The sequence below is a fragment of the Zasmidium cellare genome (genome assembly GCF_010093935.1).
Source record: "Zasmidium cellare ATCC 36951 unplaced genomic scaffold M409scaffold_1, whole genome shotgun sequence".
NCBI lineage: Eukaryota > Fungi > Ascomycota > Dothideomycetes > Mycosphaerellales > Mycosphaerellaceae > Zasmidium > Zasmidium cellare.
The window spans coordinates 1,527,745-1,543,602 of NW_022986945.1; the positions used below are offsets into that span (position 1 = coordinate 1,527,745).

Sequence of the window (15,858 nt, forward strand, 5' to 3'; positions counted from 1 at the left end):
GGCAACATTGCATGCTGTGTTGGAGTCCAACAACGGATGTGCTGGCCTGCTAGCGACTTTCCCGCTGAAAGAATTACCGCTTGATCAACCTCGAATTGGTCACACCCCTCTTCACAAAATCGCCGGCCGAGGCCCGTTAGCAAGAAAAACCAACAAGACTGTTGAAAAGACGACTTCCCGCATAGCGTGCGAATCATGTGAAAGTAGCAGTTGACAGTTGACCAAGACATGTCGTGTGAAAGTCCACTCACCAAACGATTGGCCTTCGCAGTGGCTCTCATCACATCCCCAACACAAAACTACACACGCCTGCGTGTAACATCGCTATTACCAGGCCACCGCCATCCAACCCATCGGGAAGCATCTTCTCGTGACATGCTGCATACAGCAGCTGTTGTCGTCTGGAACAACAACAACACCCTTGTGCCATGATCCATAGTCTGAGTACTCCATTCCGATTTCCCGCGTAGATTGCTCTTGCAGAAGAGGGCCTTTCACCATTCAAGCCGGTACCCGACGATCGCTCGACAGGGCAATCAAAACCACGTTCTCGCCGCGCCTCGTCTCTGCTTCCGGTATGTGCGACTGTTGATCTCGAGGCATCGGGACCGGCTCGAGCCGCTGTTCTTTCTTTCACTCATCGAACAGGGATCCCGAGATGCGGTCCGCAAAGCGGTCGGTATGTGGAGCGGCAGGGACACATTCTGCATGTCGAATAACGTGGCTCGGCGGCATCGAGGAAGGAAGAACAAAAACACACAAACATCCCTCCTGCATCGAAGCGAGCCGCACCGCCCAGAGGATAAGTCGTCTTGTCCATCGACACACAACAACTCCACGCAGTCTTCTGCAGAGAAAACGTGTCGCATCCTTCCACAACCTTGATGAAAGCCGTTCAGTTCCCCTGAAGAAGAGGTGTGGGGGAGGCACGTGTTTCGTCTTCTCCCACGACAGTATTTCTGCTTCTGCTTGGGGGCGCCCGGGTGTAACATGAGGTGGCCATCGACCGACACGCTCTCATTCCATTCGATTCGATTCGGGCAAGACGTGCAGATTCTGATCCATCGTTTTGGGGCCTTGCATCTCTTCGGGAGGCTGATGCAGGTGACGCTGTAGACGTCTCTCAAAGTGTCGGTCGTGATGTCCACTGCCGTCGACTACTGTTAGGCCTTGACTCTCTTCTGAGGTAGGCTATGCTATCCGTATGCCTTGAAAGTTACAACAAGGCTCTCTCCTCTGCCTAGACGGAGAACATACCAAACCCAGCCAGCGCAAAACCTCCAGCCCTATTCCCTCGACAGCAGCTAAAAAACCCTAGCACAGCTGGGTCTAGTCGCAAAGTCAATTGCTTCTTCGCCTACAGACTTTCTTGTTTGTTTCGGCTCCTTCGGCATGCGGCAACGAGTTGTTTCCGGAGAACGGCATCACTATCTCCTCCTCTTCATGGTGAAGCGTGTTATGCATGTCTTGTTGGGACGTGAAACTCGTGTGGTAGGTTGTCGGGAAGAGGAAGGAAGGAAGGATTGATAGGAAGATGTGGTTTTTCGAGTTCTGGAAAGGGAAGGTACAGACGCGATCGTATCTTCCGACTTCACGTCTTGATTTTGGAGGACTACACGTGGGAATTGAATTGTCTTCAATGTCTTGTTCTCCTTCTTCTTCGCCTTGCCAAAAGACTCATACCGCAAGAAATAAACAAGAACTCCCCCCAAAAGCAATGTCTTCCAAAACTCCGTTCATTTCTATCTCAGGATACATGTACAACCAACTCCTTTCTCCATCATCTATCCCGGCAATTAGTAGAACCCTCACAATTTATCGCTCTTCAACAACTCGCCATATAAAAAGCCTAATTGTGCAGCCCAAGATCATTATCGAGGCCTTGACCTCTTCATGCGCCATCTATGTTCCAACCGTAGGGCCCTCGCCCCGTCCGTCCGTGTCGATGTGACCGCAGCCCCATCCGTCCAAGTCAAATGTAGGGATTGTTCATAGCTCTTACCGAGCTCATCGCCTCTCCACCGGAGTATCGCGATGAGATGGACCCGCCGTCTCGTGAGAGATGGGACGAGCACCCATCTCCCCCAACTCCACCGCGTCCACACCCCTCGGCGTCGCCTGGTCCGAACTCCCTACGATTCACTCAGTCAGCAACCGCACATAACAAACCCTTACACAATCACATACCACCCTCCTCCCCCGAAACATCCCCCATCGTCCCCATCGTCCCCGTCGTCGACCGACTCAAACTCTTCGCCACCAGCGCCGCCTGCTTCCTTCGACCCATCCACACGTGCAGGCTCATGCCCAGCACCACGAGCAGCGCCAGGAAGCCGAGGACGCCGCCTGTCATCGCGCCGATGTAGCCGTGCGGGGCGTGGGATTTCCAGGTGGAGGTGGGCGTTGGGGCGGTGGTTGTTAGGGAGGGTGTTGCTGTCGCGGTGGTGAGTTGTTGCTGGGTGAAGGAGGTGGTGAAGCCGGTTGGAAGCGTGTTGGTGAAGATGCTTTGGGGATTGTTGATGTCCATGATGGGGATTAGAGCGGGAGAGTCTGGTTGTTGCTTGCTTGTGTTGTTGTCGTCGTCGGAGAGAATGTGAAGTATGACTGCAGACATGTGCGTTCTTGTTCGTGGGTTTGAAGCGAGCGTGAGAATCGACGACAAAAGAGTGATCTTTAAAGCGAGTGTGATATCGAAGGAAGGAGCGCAGAGCAATACCGCGAACCTCAGGACTCTTCTTAATTTAAAGGAAGCCAACTTCAAAGTCTGGTCTTTCATTTTTTGTCTGCCTCGTTAAAGTTCAGTCAGTACCACATACACTTGCTTACTTCTTTCAACAGTGAACCGCGCCAAGCCCACTCAACTGATAACTGAAAGAAATCGACTGTGAGGAGTACGGGTCCGTGCCAACGAATCTTGCATTTCTTCTCCAATTCATCTCTGCTGCGACGGCTAAGAATCGCATCTGCGCGCACGTGTGTCCCGCCGGCGCCATCATCGATCAGACAAAGTCGTTCTCACGCCCAAGGAAGAAATCCGACTAAGATCCACCTGTCGCTGGTGTGTTACCATCTCCAGAGCCGTCGGCGGCGTCCATGCCGTGGAGAGCGTCTCCAAATGCACTGTCGTCCATGCCAATACCACCACCATCAAAATCGATGAGGCCATCATCGCCGTTGCCGTCGATGTTTGTGAGATCGTCAAAGGTGTCGTTGAACATGCTCGTGTCGCCGGCGTCATCACCCAATCCATTATCCCCTGTCACTGCGCCAGTGTCGGCATTTGGAGTCGTGGTCTGCGAAGGCTGCGCTTGAGTTTGTGCCTGGCTTGGATCATTCCCACCAGATGGATTGGTATTGTCCGCACTCTGAGCGGTGGCGGTGGCATCTGTAGGTTGGGTGGCTTGACCGCCCGCAGCAGACGCATCTGGTTGGGCCGGCGTCATGCTGTCTCCCAGGGAGTCAAGCCCTCCCGCATTGTCGTCGCCGAAGTCGATGTTTGAATCGCCAACATCAAGATCCATGCCATCCATCAGCGTATCGTTCATGTCCATGCCCGGTAGATCATCCAGAGCATCTCCTGCGGCGTTTTGTTCAGATGCGGCATTTGGGGTCCCTTGGTTGAGGTCTGATTGGAATATGGACTGAGGTACTTGGGAAGGCAACTTCTGCTCACCAGCCGTCTGCGTGACGGCCATGGGATCTTCGTGGAACGTGGTCGACTCCATCAAGGAGCCGTTCGCGGCAGGTGCTGGTGTTTCTGATGGCTCCGGGTCGTCGTTGATCAAGCCATCGAGCGTCAGTTCTTGCTGATTGTTCTGCTGCTCGTAATCGAACGCGGGCGGCTTGCGATCTCTCAGTCCACCCCTGGCCACCCTGTTCGCGTCTTCTCGTCCGGTGATCTTGACCTTCAGCAACTCTTCAACCTCCTTCACCACATTGTCCACAGTTTCCTTGCCCGAGACTTCTTCACCATGTCCATTGGTGATAGGTTCTTCCAGGCGATATGCGGGCACAGCATCTTCATGGCCTTCCCAAGTCGCATATCGCAACCGCTTTTCGGCTTGCATGAGTGACTTGACCTTCTTCCAATCCTGCATCTTGGCCGCATGCTCAGCTTTCATCCGCTCAATCTCCGCCTGTCCTTCTTCCAGATGCTTCTGCACACGCTTGCCGAACTCTTCGACTTGCTCTTTCTTGAGGTTGGTGAATGGCGCCGCCTCCTTCGCCTTGGGTGGTTTGCTGTCTGCGCGGTCCATGAAGTCCATGTTGGGTGGTTCCAGGATACCATCTGTCAAGCCTTTGAGCTCACCCATCAAGCCCATACCAAGGTCCGGCGGTACTATCTGGCTGGAAGCGTATGGTGATGAGAATACCTCCTCCATCCAGCGATGATGCTGCATGTAGCGGGCTAAGCTGATATCGCGTTGAGTGAGATGGTCGAAGAAGTCACCAAGCGCCGTATCCTCTTCCATTTCGATGGTCGAATCGTGTTGGCCATCGCTGGAGCCAGGCATTGATATGCTCGGACCTGATGTTCTTGCCTTCTTCGCCGCTGGAGGCCCGCCTCCCTGCTGCGGATAGTGTTGTTGTGGGTATCGATTCTGCAGGGCATTGTACTGTCCTGGTTGCTGCATCTGGCCCGGAATGTTAAGCGTCGGCCAGTGCTCACGATCGTGCAACATGAAGTCTCTCCGCTCCAATCTTCCCTGACTTTCGAGCCATGTCCTGAACGCGATCGTCTGGCGCATCTGACCAGACACGGGCACCGAGCTGGCAGGCATTACGCGGTTAGGATCTGCTGCGTGATAGTGGACGATCCAGAGTGATGGATCTGGTGGTGGTGCGTTCACAGAGGGGTTCTTCGAGATGAAGTGGTAGCGTGTCCGAGCGTGCGATGCCACCTGGTCGTGGCCAGGTCTGTACCCGACTTGATGCGATCTCCACTCGATTGTATATCCACTGAACTCTTGTCTGTATGTCTGCTCAGGATCTCCCCAAGCGTAGCCATCGGAGGGGAAAGGTTGATCCGTCTTTTCGAGAGGTATCCATTCCAGCCACACGGTTCCATCTTGCGGTGCTGAGACATAGTTCCATGACATGGGCGCGATTTGCTTGACGATTGAGGGCGCATCGAGAAGGTAGCGGAAGGCTTGTTCGACATTGAGGGAGGCTATGAGGGGGAATCGGTGGAGCGAGATCAAGTGCACGTGTGGTTGGAGTTGTTGTGCGACTCCTTGCGAACTGTGACGGCCTGTTAGTGTGAGCGCGGGCGGGATGAGTTGTTAATTCATACGGATTCTGCATCTTGGCGGTAATGCGACGGCGCGTCGCGGGAGAATCAGGGTGAATTCGTTGGCATGTGCTGCAGTGAGTGAATGTCTGGAGGTCGTCCAACGCGCCAGCAAAGCTGCGATGCGCGCGATTGAGATTTGAGGCCCGTGCTGACGGCCGCTCCCGCTGCGCCTATAAATCTTTTTCCACAGCTCGACCGAAACTCCTTCCGTTCTCCTCCAGTCCAAGTGGTAAGCATCAACCCGCACCCCAAACTTCACCATCTTCAATGCATACTGACTTCTTCACAGCACGGGCATTACGCATATCAGTGAGGATTCGTCCGAGATTGCGTTTTTGCTAGTTGAAAACTATCAACTGACCGCTTCTGTTGGTCTTCGGATCGGCAGGGAATTTTTGGCATACCTTACTCGCGACTCACGTCACCTTTTCATCAAAATGTCTGCTCGTGCGCAGGATCTTGGAGAAGAGATGGATGCTTATGATCGCGATAACTGCATGTGTTTGAGGGCATTAATCGCATCGAGTCGCTGATGACTGTCGTCGCGCTGCTGCCTAATGACAAGCAGATCTCACAGGTATCAACTGTCACGCAGCCGCCGGAATGAACTGGATACTGAGACTGACAAGGTGACGACTTCTCTTCTCAGTCAGCAGAAGCAGCAGCAGAAGAAGAAGAAACAGAACCGCCACGTTCCATCGCATGTGCATGGATATCCGCCCACGAACCCGGCAGACACCTCTTACAACGCCATCCACACCGCGCGACTCCTTCATCGCCTCCAAGTAAGACCGTTCGGATTCTTGCGCTCCTGCCGCTGCCGCTGCCTCTTCTTCTGCCGGTTCTCGCCATTGTCACCCGCACCGTTGCGTTTGTTACTGTCTTCGTAGCCTTCATTGTAGTCAGCACACGGAAGCACTGAGCGAAGACAAGGGCTAATCCTCACCAGCATTCATGACCCTCTTGAAAGCACTGCTGTAAGGGAGGGCGATGAACAGTACCCCGAGGCCAATCATTGGAAAGGCGTATGGAGAGTATTCTGGGTCGAGGAGCATGATGGGCGAGAAGAGGATGCTGAAGCCGCCTGCGACCTGGCCTAGTCGGAGGGCGTAGAGCCAGAGGATGGGGTTGATTTGCATGTTTGCGATTTGGCTTGATGGGTGTATCTCAACTTGAAGAGGTTGACTGAGTATTGAGAAACAATGGTTCTCTCACGATTTGGAGACATGACTGCAGTGTTCATCTTCTGGCTACATATTTCCCAAGCGCTGTTTCTTCGAGACACGTTGCGTCCATGTTGACTCAGAAGGCTTTGCACCGCGCGAGGTTCAACGTGGCTCTTGGTGTCGAAGTCGCCAGAAGCATCTTCAACGATATGTATCTGCATTATAGAACGTCGGTGTTGGAAGTGGCAGGAGCCCATGAATCACTCGCCTAGCAGATGGACACCTGTTCGCTTTGAAAAGACTAACAAAAGCTGACCAGATCTGATCATGGTTCCCTACAATGCGACCGAGCCATGAGCATTCTCCATCAGTTGCTTCAAACGTACATAGTGAGGGAGAGAATGTGCGATCAGTCGTCTATGAATCTTAAAACTAAAGTAGATGTTGCGAAAGTTTGGCAGTTCACTAGCGGACCAGGTTTTTCAACCAATAAATTTGTTTGCGGTCTGTGCTCAAAGCCACGTGACTGGTATCCAGTGAGTGAAGTCAAGCTTTAAAGTTCGAACACCCGCTGGTTCCCCTTAGATCCCGCCATCCCGCTCCAATCGTGGAAAATGTACTGCAATGGCTCACACTCTCAGATGATCCAAACATCAGCACTTTCCTTACAACTCTCGCTTCCCTCAGCAAACGCACTTCACCTCCATCTCCAAATAAATGTTGCCCTCGCAAACCCCGCCCATCATCCATTTGCCAAGTCGCCTTGCTATGCCGAAGCACCGTCAAGCTCCCGGCGGCGAATGCTTTTCCACCTGCCAATCTCGGCCAGCAATCTTCGCCTATCGCAGCAACACAACACCCTCCAAGCAGAGGGGTAGAATATGCACCTGGGCGACTCACGGCCCGCGGACGTCATTCTGCGAAACAAACGTGTGGACCACGCGATGTTGGATCGCGCCTGTGACAGAATGAAACGCTCTGTTCTGAGAATGTTTAGGCGGATAGAGGAGGGGTGACGGGCGGCGTTATCTTGGTCGTGCTGCAAGTCAACTCCTCCGATCAGCGGTCGCTCTTGGGTCGGATGTGACAGTGGTCGATGCACACGTATGTAGGTCGATCTGTGAGTTCTTCCAGACCAACTTCGTTTCTTTCCTTCACATCTCATCCCTCTACGCTGCCAGCTCTCCAATATGTTGACCAAAGAGAGCGACCACACGGTCGAGCCTGAAATCGACGAGAAGATCCCAGCGCCACTCGCGGATGCCATCAGAGCGGGATCCGTACCCGAAAAGATACTCGAGCACTCACACGACGCGGACGAGGCGTTGAAGGCGTTTCAGGGCCATGAGGGGGAAGTCATCACCATTGATGAGGCGACGAACAAGAGATTGCTGCGACGCATTGACTGGAACCTCATGCCGGTGATGTGCATTGTCTATGGCTTGAATTATCTGGATAAGACGACGCTGTCGTATGCTTCCATTATGGGGCTGAAGACGGACTTGAATCTTAAGGATGATGACTATCAATGTAAGGGTACATCACCATCCCGCACAACAGATGCTGATATGGACCTCCAGGGTTGGGATCTATGTTCTACTTCGGCTACCTGGCTTGGGAGTATCCAACGAATCGACTGCTTCAATGGCTCCCGATCGGCAAATACAGCGCAGTCTGCATCATCATCTGGGGCGCTGTCCTGGCCTGCTTCGCCGCCGTGGAGAACTTCGCTGGCGCTGTAGCCATCCGCTTCTTCCTAGGACTTGCAGAAGCAGCAGTGACACCTGGTTTCGCATTCATAACCTCCCAATGGTATACCACGGCCGAACAAGGCATGCGTGTGAATCTCTGGTTCTGCTGGAATGGCGTGGCTCAGGTCGTTGGAGGTGTAGTTGCGTATGGCATTGCAGTCGGAACGGAGAAGCATCCCACTTCGCTCGAGGGATGGCAGATCTTGTTCCTTGCTATTGGGCTCTTCACCTCCGCGGTCGGTGTTGTGTTCCTATTCATCGTACCGGATAATCAGCTCAATGCACGCTGGCTGAAGAAAGAGGACCGAATACTGGCTTTGGAACGAATCCGTATCAACCAGCAGGGCGTGGGAAACAAACACTTCAAGATGTATCAGCTCAAGGAGGCGCTCACAGACCCCATCACCTGGGCCTTCGTCCTCTACGCTCTAGTCGTAGACATCCCCAACGGTAATTTGCTCCCACCCTCCCTACACCACGCAACGGCACTAACAACCCCCTAGGCGGCATCTCCAACTTCTTCTCCCAACTCATCACCTCCTTCGGCTACACGCCCAACCAATCCCTCCTCTACGGCACCCCCGGCGGCGCCGTCGAAGTCATCACGCTCCTCTTCTGCGGCTACTTCGGCGACCGCTGGCGCAACCGCATCCTCGTCTCCTCCTCCGGCCTCGTCCTCTCCATCATCGGCATGTCCCTCATCGTCGGCTTGCCCCTGAACAACAACAACGGCCGTCTCGCCGGCTACTACCTCACGCAAGCGAGCGCGTGTCCGTTCGTGTGCTTCCTCAGCTTGATCTCGAGTAATATCGCGGGGTATACCAAGAAAACTACGGTCGCGGCGCTGTATCTTATCGCTTACTGCGTGGGAAATATCATGTACGTACCTCCCCTCCCCTCCCCTTCCCTAACCCCTTCTCGACCTCATCACTAACCTCTCGATTTTCAAGCGGCCCACAAACTTTCCGCCCCAAAGACGAGCCCCGCTACGTCCCCGCCGAAATCACCATCATCGTCTGCTGGGGCGTCGGGCTGTGCATCATGCTCTTCATCTATATCTGGTGTCGGAGGGAGAATGCCAAAAAGGCGAGGGTCCGGGCCACGGAAGGTTACGTGAAACTGGAGGATCAAGAGTTCCTCGATTTGACGGATCGGGAGAATATGGAGTTTGTGTATACTTTGTGAGATGTATGTAGGTGAGGTAGATAGGGGAAGATGTGTTGATGTCGCCAGTGCTGTGTTTCGAAAGTCTGTGTCGCGGAGTTTACCGGAACGGCGAGACATGTGATAAAAGTCAGACGTGACGTGAATTGGCGTAGGAATCGTGAAAAGTGCTCAGTTTCGCAGCTATCTCATCGTAGCCTCTCGTGGGGCTTGAAGAAGGTATGAAAATATCAAAGCAGCCAGCCCGTAGGGAAAGCTTCTCAGAAAACGCCTGAATGCCACATCACGCCTTTGCTCCTCCTCCAATGTGCAGAGGAGCCAGAGCCATGTTCTTCATACGCCGCAACATATTCGAATTCTCCTTGTGCTTGCTCTCGCGCAGGACGCTCGCCGGCGCCGTCGTCTTGCTGCTGCTGCTGCTGCTGCTGCTGTTATCCACTGCCGCCTTGTAGTTGTTGGTATCATGCTTCTCGTTTCTGACGTTACGATTCATCGTGGTGTTGTTGGTAGTCGCGAAATCTCTCGTCTTGGGAGTTGCAGTCTCTGGTGTCTTGCTGGGGTCCATGCCACTCATACCAGAGTCCTTGCGCTTGAAAGACGCACGGTCGTCGAGGTCTTCGTCGGCCGTGTTTGTCGTCTCCTGCGCTGAGGTCTCACCCACTGCAACTCCCACGCACCTCTACTGGATACCGTGCTCTTGCTTCAGCTTTTCTAGATTCTGCTGGCGCTCGGCGAGGTTTGCTTCACTCTTGGCCATCTTCTCGGGCTAGAAATACATTTGTCAGTATATTGCGTCGGGCAAAGTCCGGAGAATAATACGTACTTGATGGTAGAGAACGACGAGGTAGCGATTCTGGAAGTTGAAGCCGTTCAACTTGTCGCAGGCGGCTTTGGCGTCCATGACATCCTCGTAGACGACGAAGGCGGTGCCCTTGGTATTGTTCGCGATGCCCTGGCGGATCTGCCTTATCGAGCCGAACCTGGAGATAACAAGTCAGCGGGCGCATTCCACGACTCGGGTGTGCGAAGCACTTGCCTGCCGAAGAGATCATACAGGTCGTCGGCGCTGACGTTGTAGCTCAGATTCTTGACGAATAAAGCCCTGCCGGCGGTTAGCTGAGACATTCCAGATGCGGGTGGTGTGCGCCGGTGGTGGCCAGTAGAGGGACAGGCGCGGGCGCGTGCGTACCGGTTGACTTCAGGAGCAAGTTTGGAGCTGCGGCTCATACTTCGCGCGTGTGTGAAGGGGTGGCGGTGGTGGGAGTGGTCGTGCGAAACAGCCAGGCGCCGTTGGGTGGATTGGATGGAGGAGCGGGAGCGTGGGCGGATTGTTAAGCTTCCAGGCGTCGAGGCCGATCGTCACGTGCAGGCAGCCAGCCAGCGTCGGCGCAGTTGCCGTCCGAGAGCCTGGGGCGCTGGCGTCGAGTCGAGTGAATGGCGGGCGGGCACAGCAGTGGAATGCTCCCAACTACCCATTCACATGCACCGCCCTTCTGGACACCTCGACGACCTGTGCACACGGCGCGCAGTGCTGGAGACCACCTTTCCTATTGTTTAGCCCAGCTCCCACCCCATTCGCCGCGTCGGCGCACGCTGTCGGTCGCAGCGCACTCGTTCACACCACGGTCCCACCTCGACACCGACTCACCACCCCCTCCGCCGCCAGGAACCAGGCAATGAGGCGCCTGACTGCGCGAACCATAGTTTGAACTCCTTCTGCGACACATACTCGAGCGCGCAGTGCGTGCAGCTATCCTTCCCTCGAGCCCCAACACCCTCGACGCCGACACCGCCGCAGCTGCCCGCGGAGCTCAGACTGCTCCAGCGAGAGGCACCACCATGGCGTGGAATCCCACCTTCAAGCGACCAGACTTCTCTGCCCATGCCGCAGGCCGCTCGCCGACGCCGCCCACAAGATATGTCGAGCCATTGTCGCCGGCCAGACCGAAGCCGATCGAGCCCAACTTCAACTACCCAGCAATCAACAACCATGTGGACTTCACCGTACGCCCAGAGCATTCCTATAGTGCTACGCCCAGAGCAAGAGAGCGCAGTGGTAGTCACAAGAATGGACATCACCGGACACCGTCTACAATTGATACCCTGGCAGAGGCTGCGCTTGCCATAAGCCCCTCGTACCAACCACATACCGCACATGCTGGAGTCTCGCACCATGGACCTGTCCATGCTCACCCTATGCCGTCTGGCCACGGTAGGAGTGAGCCTCCACATAAGCGTTCCCGTTCTGAGCTCCTACCTTCTCCTCTGGTAGCGCAGTATGCGTCGCGGCCGGCGACCAGCTACGAGCAGTCCAACATCTGGCATAGAGGCTCGACACAGCAATCGCAGCCTGGCGATAGCTATGAGAGTCGTATCGAGGAAGCATCGCTCTTGCTCAACTTCCGTACGGGTGGATATCCGCCGAGTAACCCTCATCTGCCTCCTCCACCAGCACCGAGCATGGCCGCTCCCATGCCGCCTCGTCCTCATGCGAATAGCTTTCCTCAGGACACCTATCAGCCGCGTCAAGTTGAACTTGTCAATCAGGCCGGCCTTCTCCCTCCATTCAATCCACAAGCCATGGACCAGCCTCGGCCTACGTTGCCATCACCCCAGCAGACGATCGAGGAGGTGGATTCCAGTCCCTACCGTGCGCAGCCGCCTAAGCAGGAAGATGTGGTCATGCAAGAAAGCATCCGTTCTCTCCCTCCTCCAAAGCCGGATGTTCACATGCAGGATGCTCCTCAGCAGACACAGACTCCCCCAGAGGAAGTTACTTCACGAGCCCAGAGTACCGACGTCGTCATGAGCGAGACATCAGAACCAGCGTCAAAGAGGCAGCGTGGTTGGCCAAAGGGAAAGTCTCGAGTGTCCTCTTCGCGGAAGTCCGCTGCCGATAGAGCTACTACGAAGCGAGCTGCTGCACGAAAGAAAACTCCAGATGCATCGAGGGCGAGTAGAGGCACAAGCGAGGCAGTCTCTAGCGTCTGGGATGGCGCGAGAGACGTCAATGCCAATCGACGGAACAGTTTCAGTGCTACGTCGGTCACTCAGGCACAGTCACAAGCAGACGACTCGCGGCCGCGAGCAAAATCTGTTCCTCATGACACTCCCATGATCATCCGCTCTACTTCACCCACAAAGACATCACGACGCACGAACAAGGTCACAGCCGAGACGATTTGCGCAGGCTGCGAAGTCGCTCGCGAGACGACCAAGCTCAACCCTGAACTCGACGAATGGGTTTCATGCAACGGGTGCAAGAAATGGTTTCACGTGGACTGCGCTGGCTTTAAGAAGGCTTCTGAAGTTCGTGACGTGGACAAGTTCTTCTGCAAACCCTGTGAGCCTGTGCATGGCAAGACGACATACGTCAGGAAGAGTACTCGTGCGCATGCGCAAGTCGACTACGCTGAACTTCAGCGTGGAGTGCTCAAGACTAGTGAAGAGAGTATGGAGCACCACTACATTCAGCCGATCAAGGACGGCACTTTCGAGTTCGATCCGGAGAACTTTCCCCGAATGCGACCTGAGCTGGTCACACGCGACTTCTTCGAGAAGAGTAACGTCTTTGTTGAGCCGATCTGTATTCCAGCTGAGTGGAACCCTCGTCCATGGGTACACAAGAGGCAGAAGGCGGCCGAGGGTGACGGTGGGCAAGAGAAGGTAGAAGACATCATGTCAGATCTGACGGCTGAAGAGTTCGAGTACGATGCGGTGCCAGATGTGGGCCAAGACAAGCTGGGCATGGTCATGCCTGAAGATCTCACTGTGCGGCAGGTCTGCAACTTGGTGGGACCGGAGATACCCCTGGATGTGATTGATGTCAAGACACAGAACTCTGGTGCAAAGTGGACGCTTGGAAGATGGGCTGACTACTATGAGGAAGACGGTGATGACAAGCCGATTCGGAATGTGATCTCGCTGGAAGTATCGCAGTCGAAGCTGGGACGACTTCTTCGTCGACCGAAGATTGTGCGGGATATCGACCTCCAGGATGAAGTCTGGCCCCAGAAAGAGATCGATCAAGGCAAATACCCCAAGGTCCAGTTCTACTGTCTCATGTCTGTGGCAGACAGCTACACCGACTTCCACATCGACTTTGGCGGAAGCAGTGTCTACTATCATATTTTGAAGGGCAAGAAGACATTCTTCTTCATACCACCAAAGGCGAAACACCTCAAGGCGTACGAAGAATGGAATGACAGTCCTCAACAGAACTACACCTTCCTGCCAAACATCACCAAGGAATGCTACCGCGTTGACCTCAACGAGGGCGATACGATGCTCATTCCATCTGGCTGGATCCACGCAGTCTGGACGCCGGAGACGAGCTTGGTCATTGGCGGCAACTTCTTGAATCGAATGTCCTACAAGAACCAGTTCAAGGTCGTTGATATCGAGAAGGCCAACGAGACGCCCATGAAATTCCGATACCCTTACTTCCAGAAGATCATGTGGTATACAGCAATCCAGTACCTGAAGACGGACCCTCTACCGGATGCTGTATCACAGCTCTTCTACGAAGGCAAACGGTTCGAGCGACAGGTACCAATCTGGGCGGAGTTCGATGCTGAGTCTGCTGTCGACGACCTTCGGCCCGGCGCAAAGAACACCCGGTACTATGGCCAAGCCGAGATCGAGGGCCTGCCAGACCTGGTCAACTTCATCTTCCGCACTGTTATGCTGGTCATGGGCCGGATTGAAGGCGTATCTCAAGATCGCATGAAGCGGGTGAATGCATCGATTCCCAAGACGCACGGAGAGCCGCTAGAAGTGGCCAAGACTTTTGCCCTCTGGGTGGCTTGGAAGCGAGGGAACGAGGACCCACCCGCTTGGGCACATCCAGACGCCGTCCTTCCGAACGGCAAGGACCTGGGACCACCCAAGAAGCTGTCGGCGCGCGCACTGAAGGAGATGGAGCGCAAGGAAGCCATTGCAGCGTGGCAAGTGGCCCCCGAGCGGCAGAGCGCTCGCGTGAAGAATGCCGCCGCTGCGGCTAGTGCCAGCACTAGCGTGGATGGCGCTGTGGCGGCTCCTGAGCGCACTTCAGCAAATGGACTTCATCATCAACATCCATCGCCGCAACACCCATCACATGCCCCGACCGAACCGCCCGCGCATCACCAAATGCATGCTCAGCCCGCGCCCATTGTCCATCCGACGGCGATGGCGATGAACGCGATGCCCGCGCAGTACATCAGCACGCCGAAAACTTCGGTGCTCGGACCCAAGCGCGTGGCCTGCGATGCGTGCAGGAAGCGCAGAATCCGATGCAAGCACAAAGACATTGTCCTGCAGGCCACTTCAGGTAGCCCCAACCAGTCGCTCCAGACGTCGCCCAATTCTTACCAGACTCCAGAACTCTTCGACAACATTACTGTAACGCAACCAAAATCGCGCGCCTCTCTCGACAATGTTACTAACCCGATCAATGCACAGCAGGGGGCGAATGGCCATGTAATGCTCAGTGCAGCTCTCGCAAATGGCGCGCCAGTCACTAATGGACAGAATCAGCCTCTTCCTGGCACGAACGCATACCTCAATGCCAACATTCCCATGACCATGAATGGCGTACCCATCTTCGGCGAGGCACAGAAACGCGGACGCACGAAGGCCTGCTTTGAATGCAGAAAGTCCAAGGTATGCATCCCATCAGAGGTGGTGATTGTTTGCTAACATCAACAGCGCCGATGTATTCACGACGAAAGCGGTAACGTTGACCCCGTCAAAGCGGCCGAGACACCAGTCCCTCGAGGTTCAGTCTCGACCAAGAAGCGACCCGCAGAAGATGGCACGCCGACGCAAGCCAAGAAGAAAGTAACCCCTAGCACTCCTTCCAATGGACCATCACCGTCGACCTTCAACCAGCATGCGCAGTCGAATGGTAATCATGCCGACCCTGCAACGTATGACATGCACAACGGACGTCCGATTCAACCGTACACTCCACAACACAACATTGCACCTGCAACCCAGCATCGCCCGCAGCAAAACCAACAACAGCGACCGACGCAGACGCAGGCTCAGCAGTACCAAACCCAACCGCCAATCGACCCCAGTCTCTTCGCATACTCAGAAGCTTCGGACACCATGGCATATGCATATTCAGCAGCAGAGAGGCCTCCGCTCTATCAACTCCCATCGCTTGAACAGATCGCAAACGAGGTTCTCGACATGAACGGCCGCTCGTACGAGGATTATCAAGATCCTAACTTCACTGCCCACGACCAACAAGACCCACACACGAATGGCTTCGAATTCGACCAGAGTGGATCTGCGTCAGTGTCGAATGGTCAGACCGTGAGCGACTCGAACCGACCTGATGAGAGCGTTGATTCTGCGATTTCCCTTCCCGGATCTGACGTTGCAGAGCAAAACGAGAAGCAAGCGCAGGAGCCGAGAGCTATCGACCCGTCAATAGCTGGCCAGTCATTCTACGAGCCGCCTCCACCCGATGTCGACGCCGATACTATCACTGTCG

At 54.9% G+C, this 15,858-nt stretch overlaps 6 protein-coding genes across 6 annotated transcripts; 2 read left to right on the forward strand and 4 right to left on the reverse strand.

The window, feature by feature from the left end:
- Positions 1 to 2,007: 2,007 nt before the first annotated feature.
- Positions 2,008 to 2,614, reverse strand: M409DRAFT_48879 (uncharacterized protein; the record flags this gene model as incomplete). Its single annotated transcript, XM_033811068.1, has 2 exons — positions 2,008 to 2,132; positions 2,188 to 2,614. The coding sequence occupies 2 exons, from the start codon at positions 2,612 to 2,614 to the stop codon at positions 2,008 to 2,010; spliced, it is 552 nt and encodes a 183-aa protein (XP_033674866.1).
- A 424-nt stretch (positions 2,615 to 3,038) lies between these two features.
- On the reverse strand, positions 3,039 to 5,304 carry M409DRAFT_16248 (uncharacterized protein; the record flags this gene model as incomplete). The annotated part of the gene is made up of 2 exons (XM_033803550.1): positions 3,039 to 5,241; positions 5,294 to 5,304. The coding sequence occupies 2 exons, from the start codon at positions 5,302 to 5,304 to the stop codon at positions 3,039 to 3,041; spliced, it is 2,214 nt and encodes a 737-aa protein (XP_033674867.1).
- A 761-nt stretch (positions 5,305 to 6,065) lies between these two features.
- On the reverse strand, positions 6,066 to 6,432 carry M409DRAFT_16249 (uncharacterized protein; the record flags this gene model as incomplete). The annotated part of the gene is made up of 2 exons (XM_033803551.1): positions 6,066 to 6,184; positions 6,240 to 6,432. The coding sequence occupies 2 exons, from the start codon at positions 6,430 to 6,432 to the stop codon at positions 6,066 to 6,068; spliced, it is 312 nt and encodes a 103-aa protein (XP_033674868.1).
- Positions 6,433 to 7,649: 1,217 nt separating this feature from the next.
- Positions 7,650 to 9,395, forward strand: M409DRAFT_62172 (uncharacterized protein; the record flags this gene model as incomplete). Its single annotated transcript, XM_033815051.1, has 4 exons — positions 7,650 to 7,989; positions 8,040 to 8,660; positions 8,714 to 9,089; positions 9,161 to 9,395. 4 exons carry the CDS (start codon positions 7,650 to 7,652, stop codon positions 9,393 to 9,395), a joined length of 1,572 nt encoding a protein of 523 aa, XP_033674869.1.
- Positions 9,396 to 10,053: 658 nt separating this feature from the next.
- M409DRAFT_62173 (uncharacterized protein) lies at positions 10,054 to 10,601 on the reverse strand (the record flags this gene model as incomplete). Its single annotated transcript, XM_033815052.1, has 4 exons — positions 10,054 to 10,140; positions 10,198 to 10,354; positions 10,411 to 10,476; positions 10,564 to 10,601. The coding sequence occupies 4 exons, from the start codon at positions 10,599 to 10,601 to the stop codon at positions 10,054 to 10,056; spliced, it is 348 nt and encodes a 115-aa protein (XP_033674870.1).
- Positions 10,602 to 12,488: 1,887 nt separating this feature from the next.
- On the forward strand, positions 12,489 to 15,053 carry M409DRAFT_62186 (uncharacterized protein; the record flags this gene model as incomplete). The annotated part of the gene is made up of 1 exon (XM_033815058.1): positions 12,489 to 15,053. One exon carries the CDS (start codon positions 12,489 to 12,491, stop codon positions 15,051 to 15,053), a length of 2,565 nt encoding a protein of 854 aa, XP_033674871.1.
- Between the last annotated feature and the right edge of the window lie 805 nt (positions 15,054 to 15,858).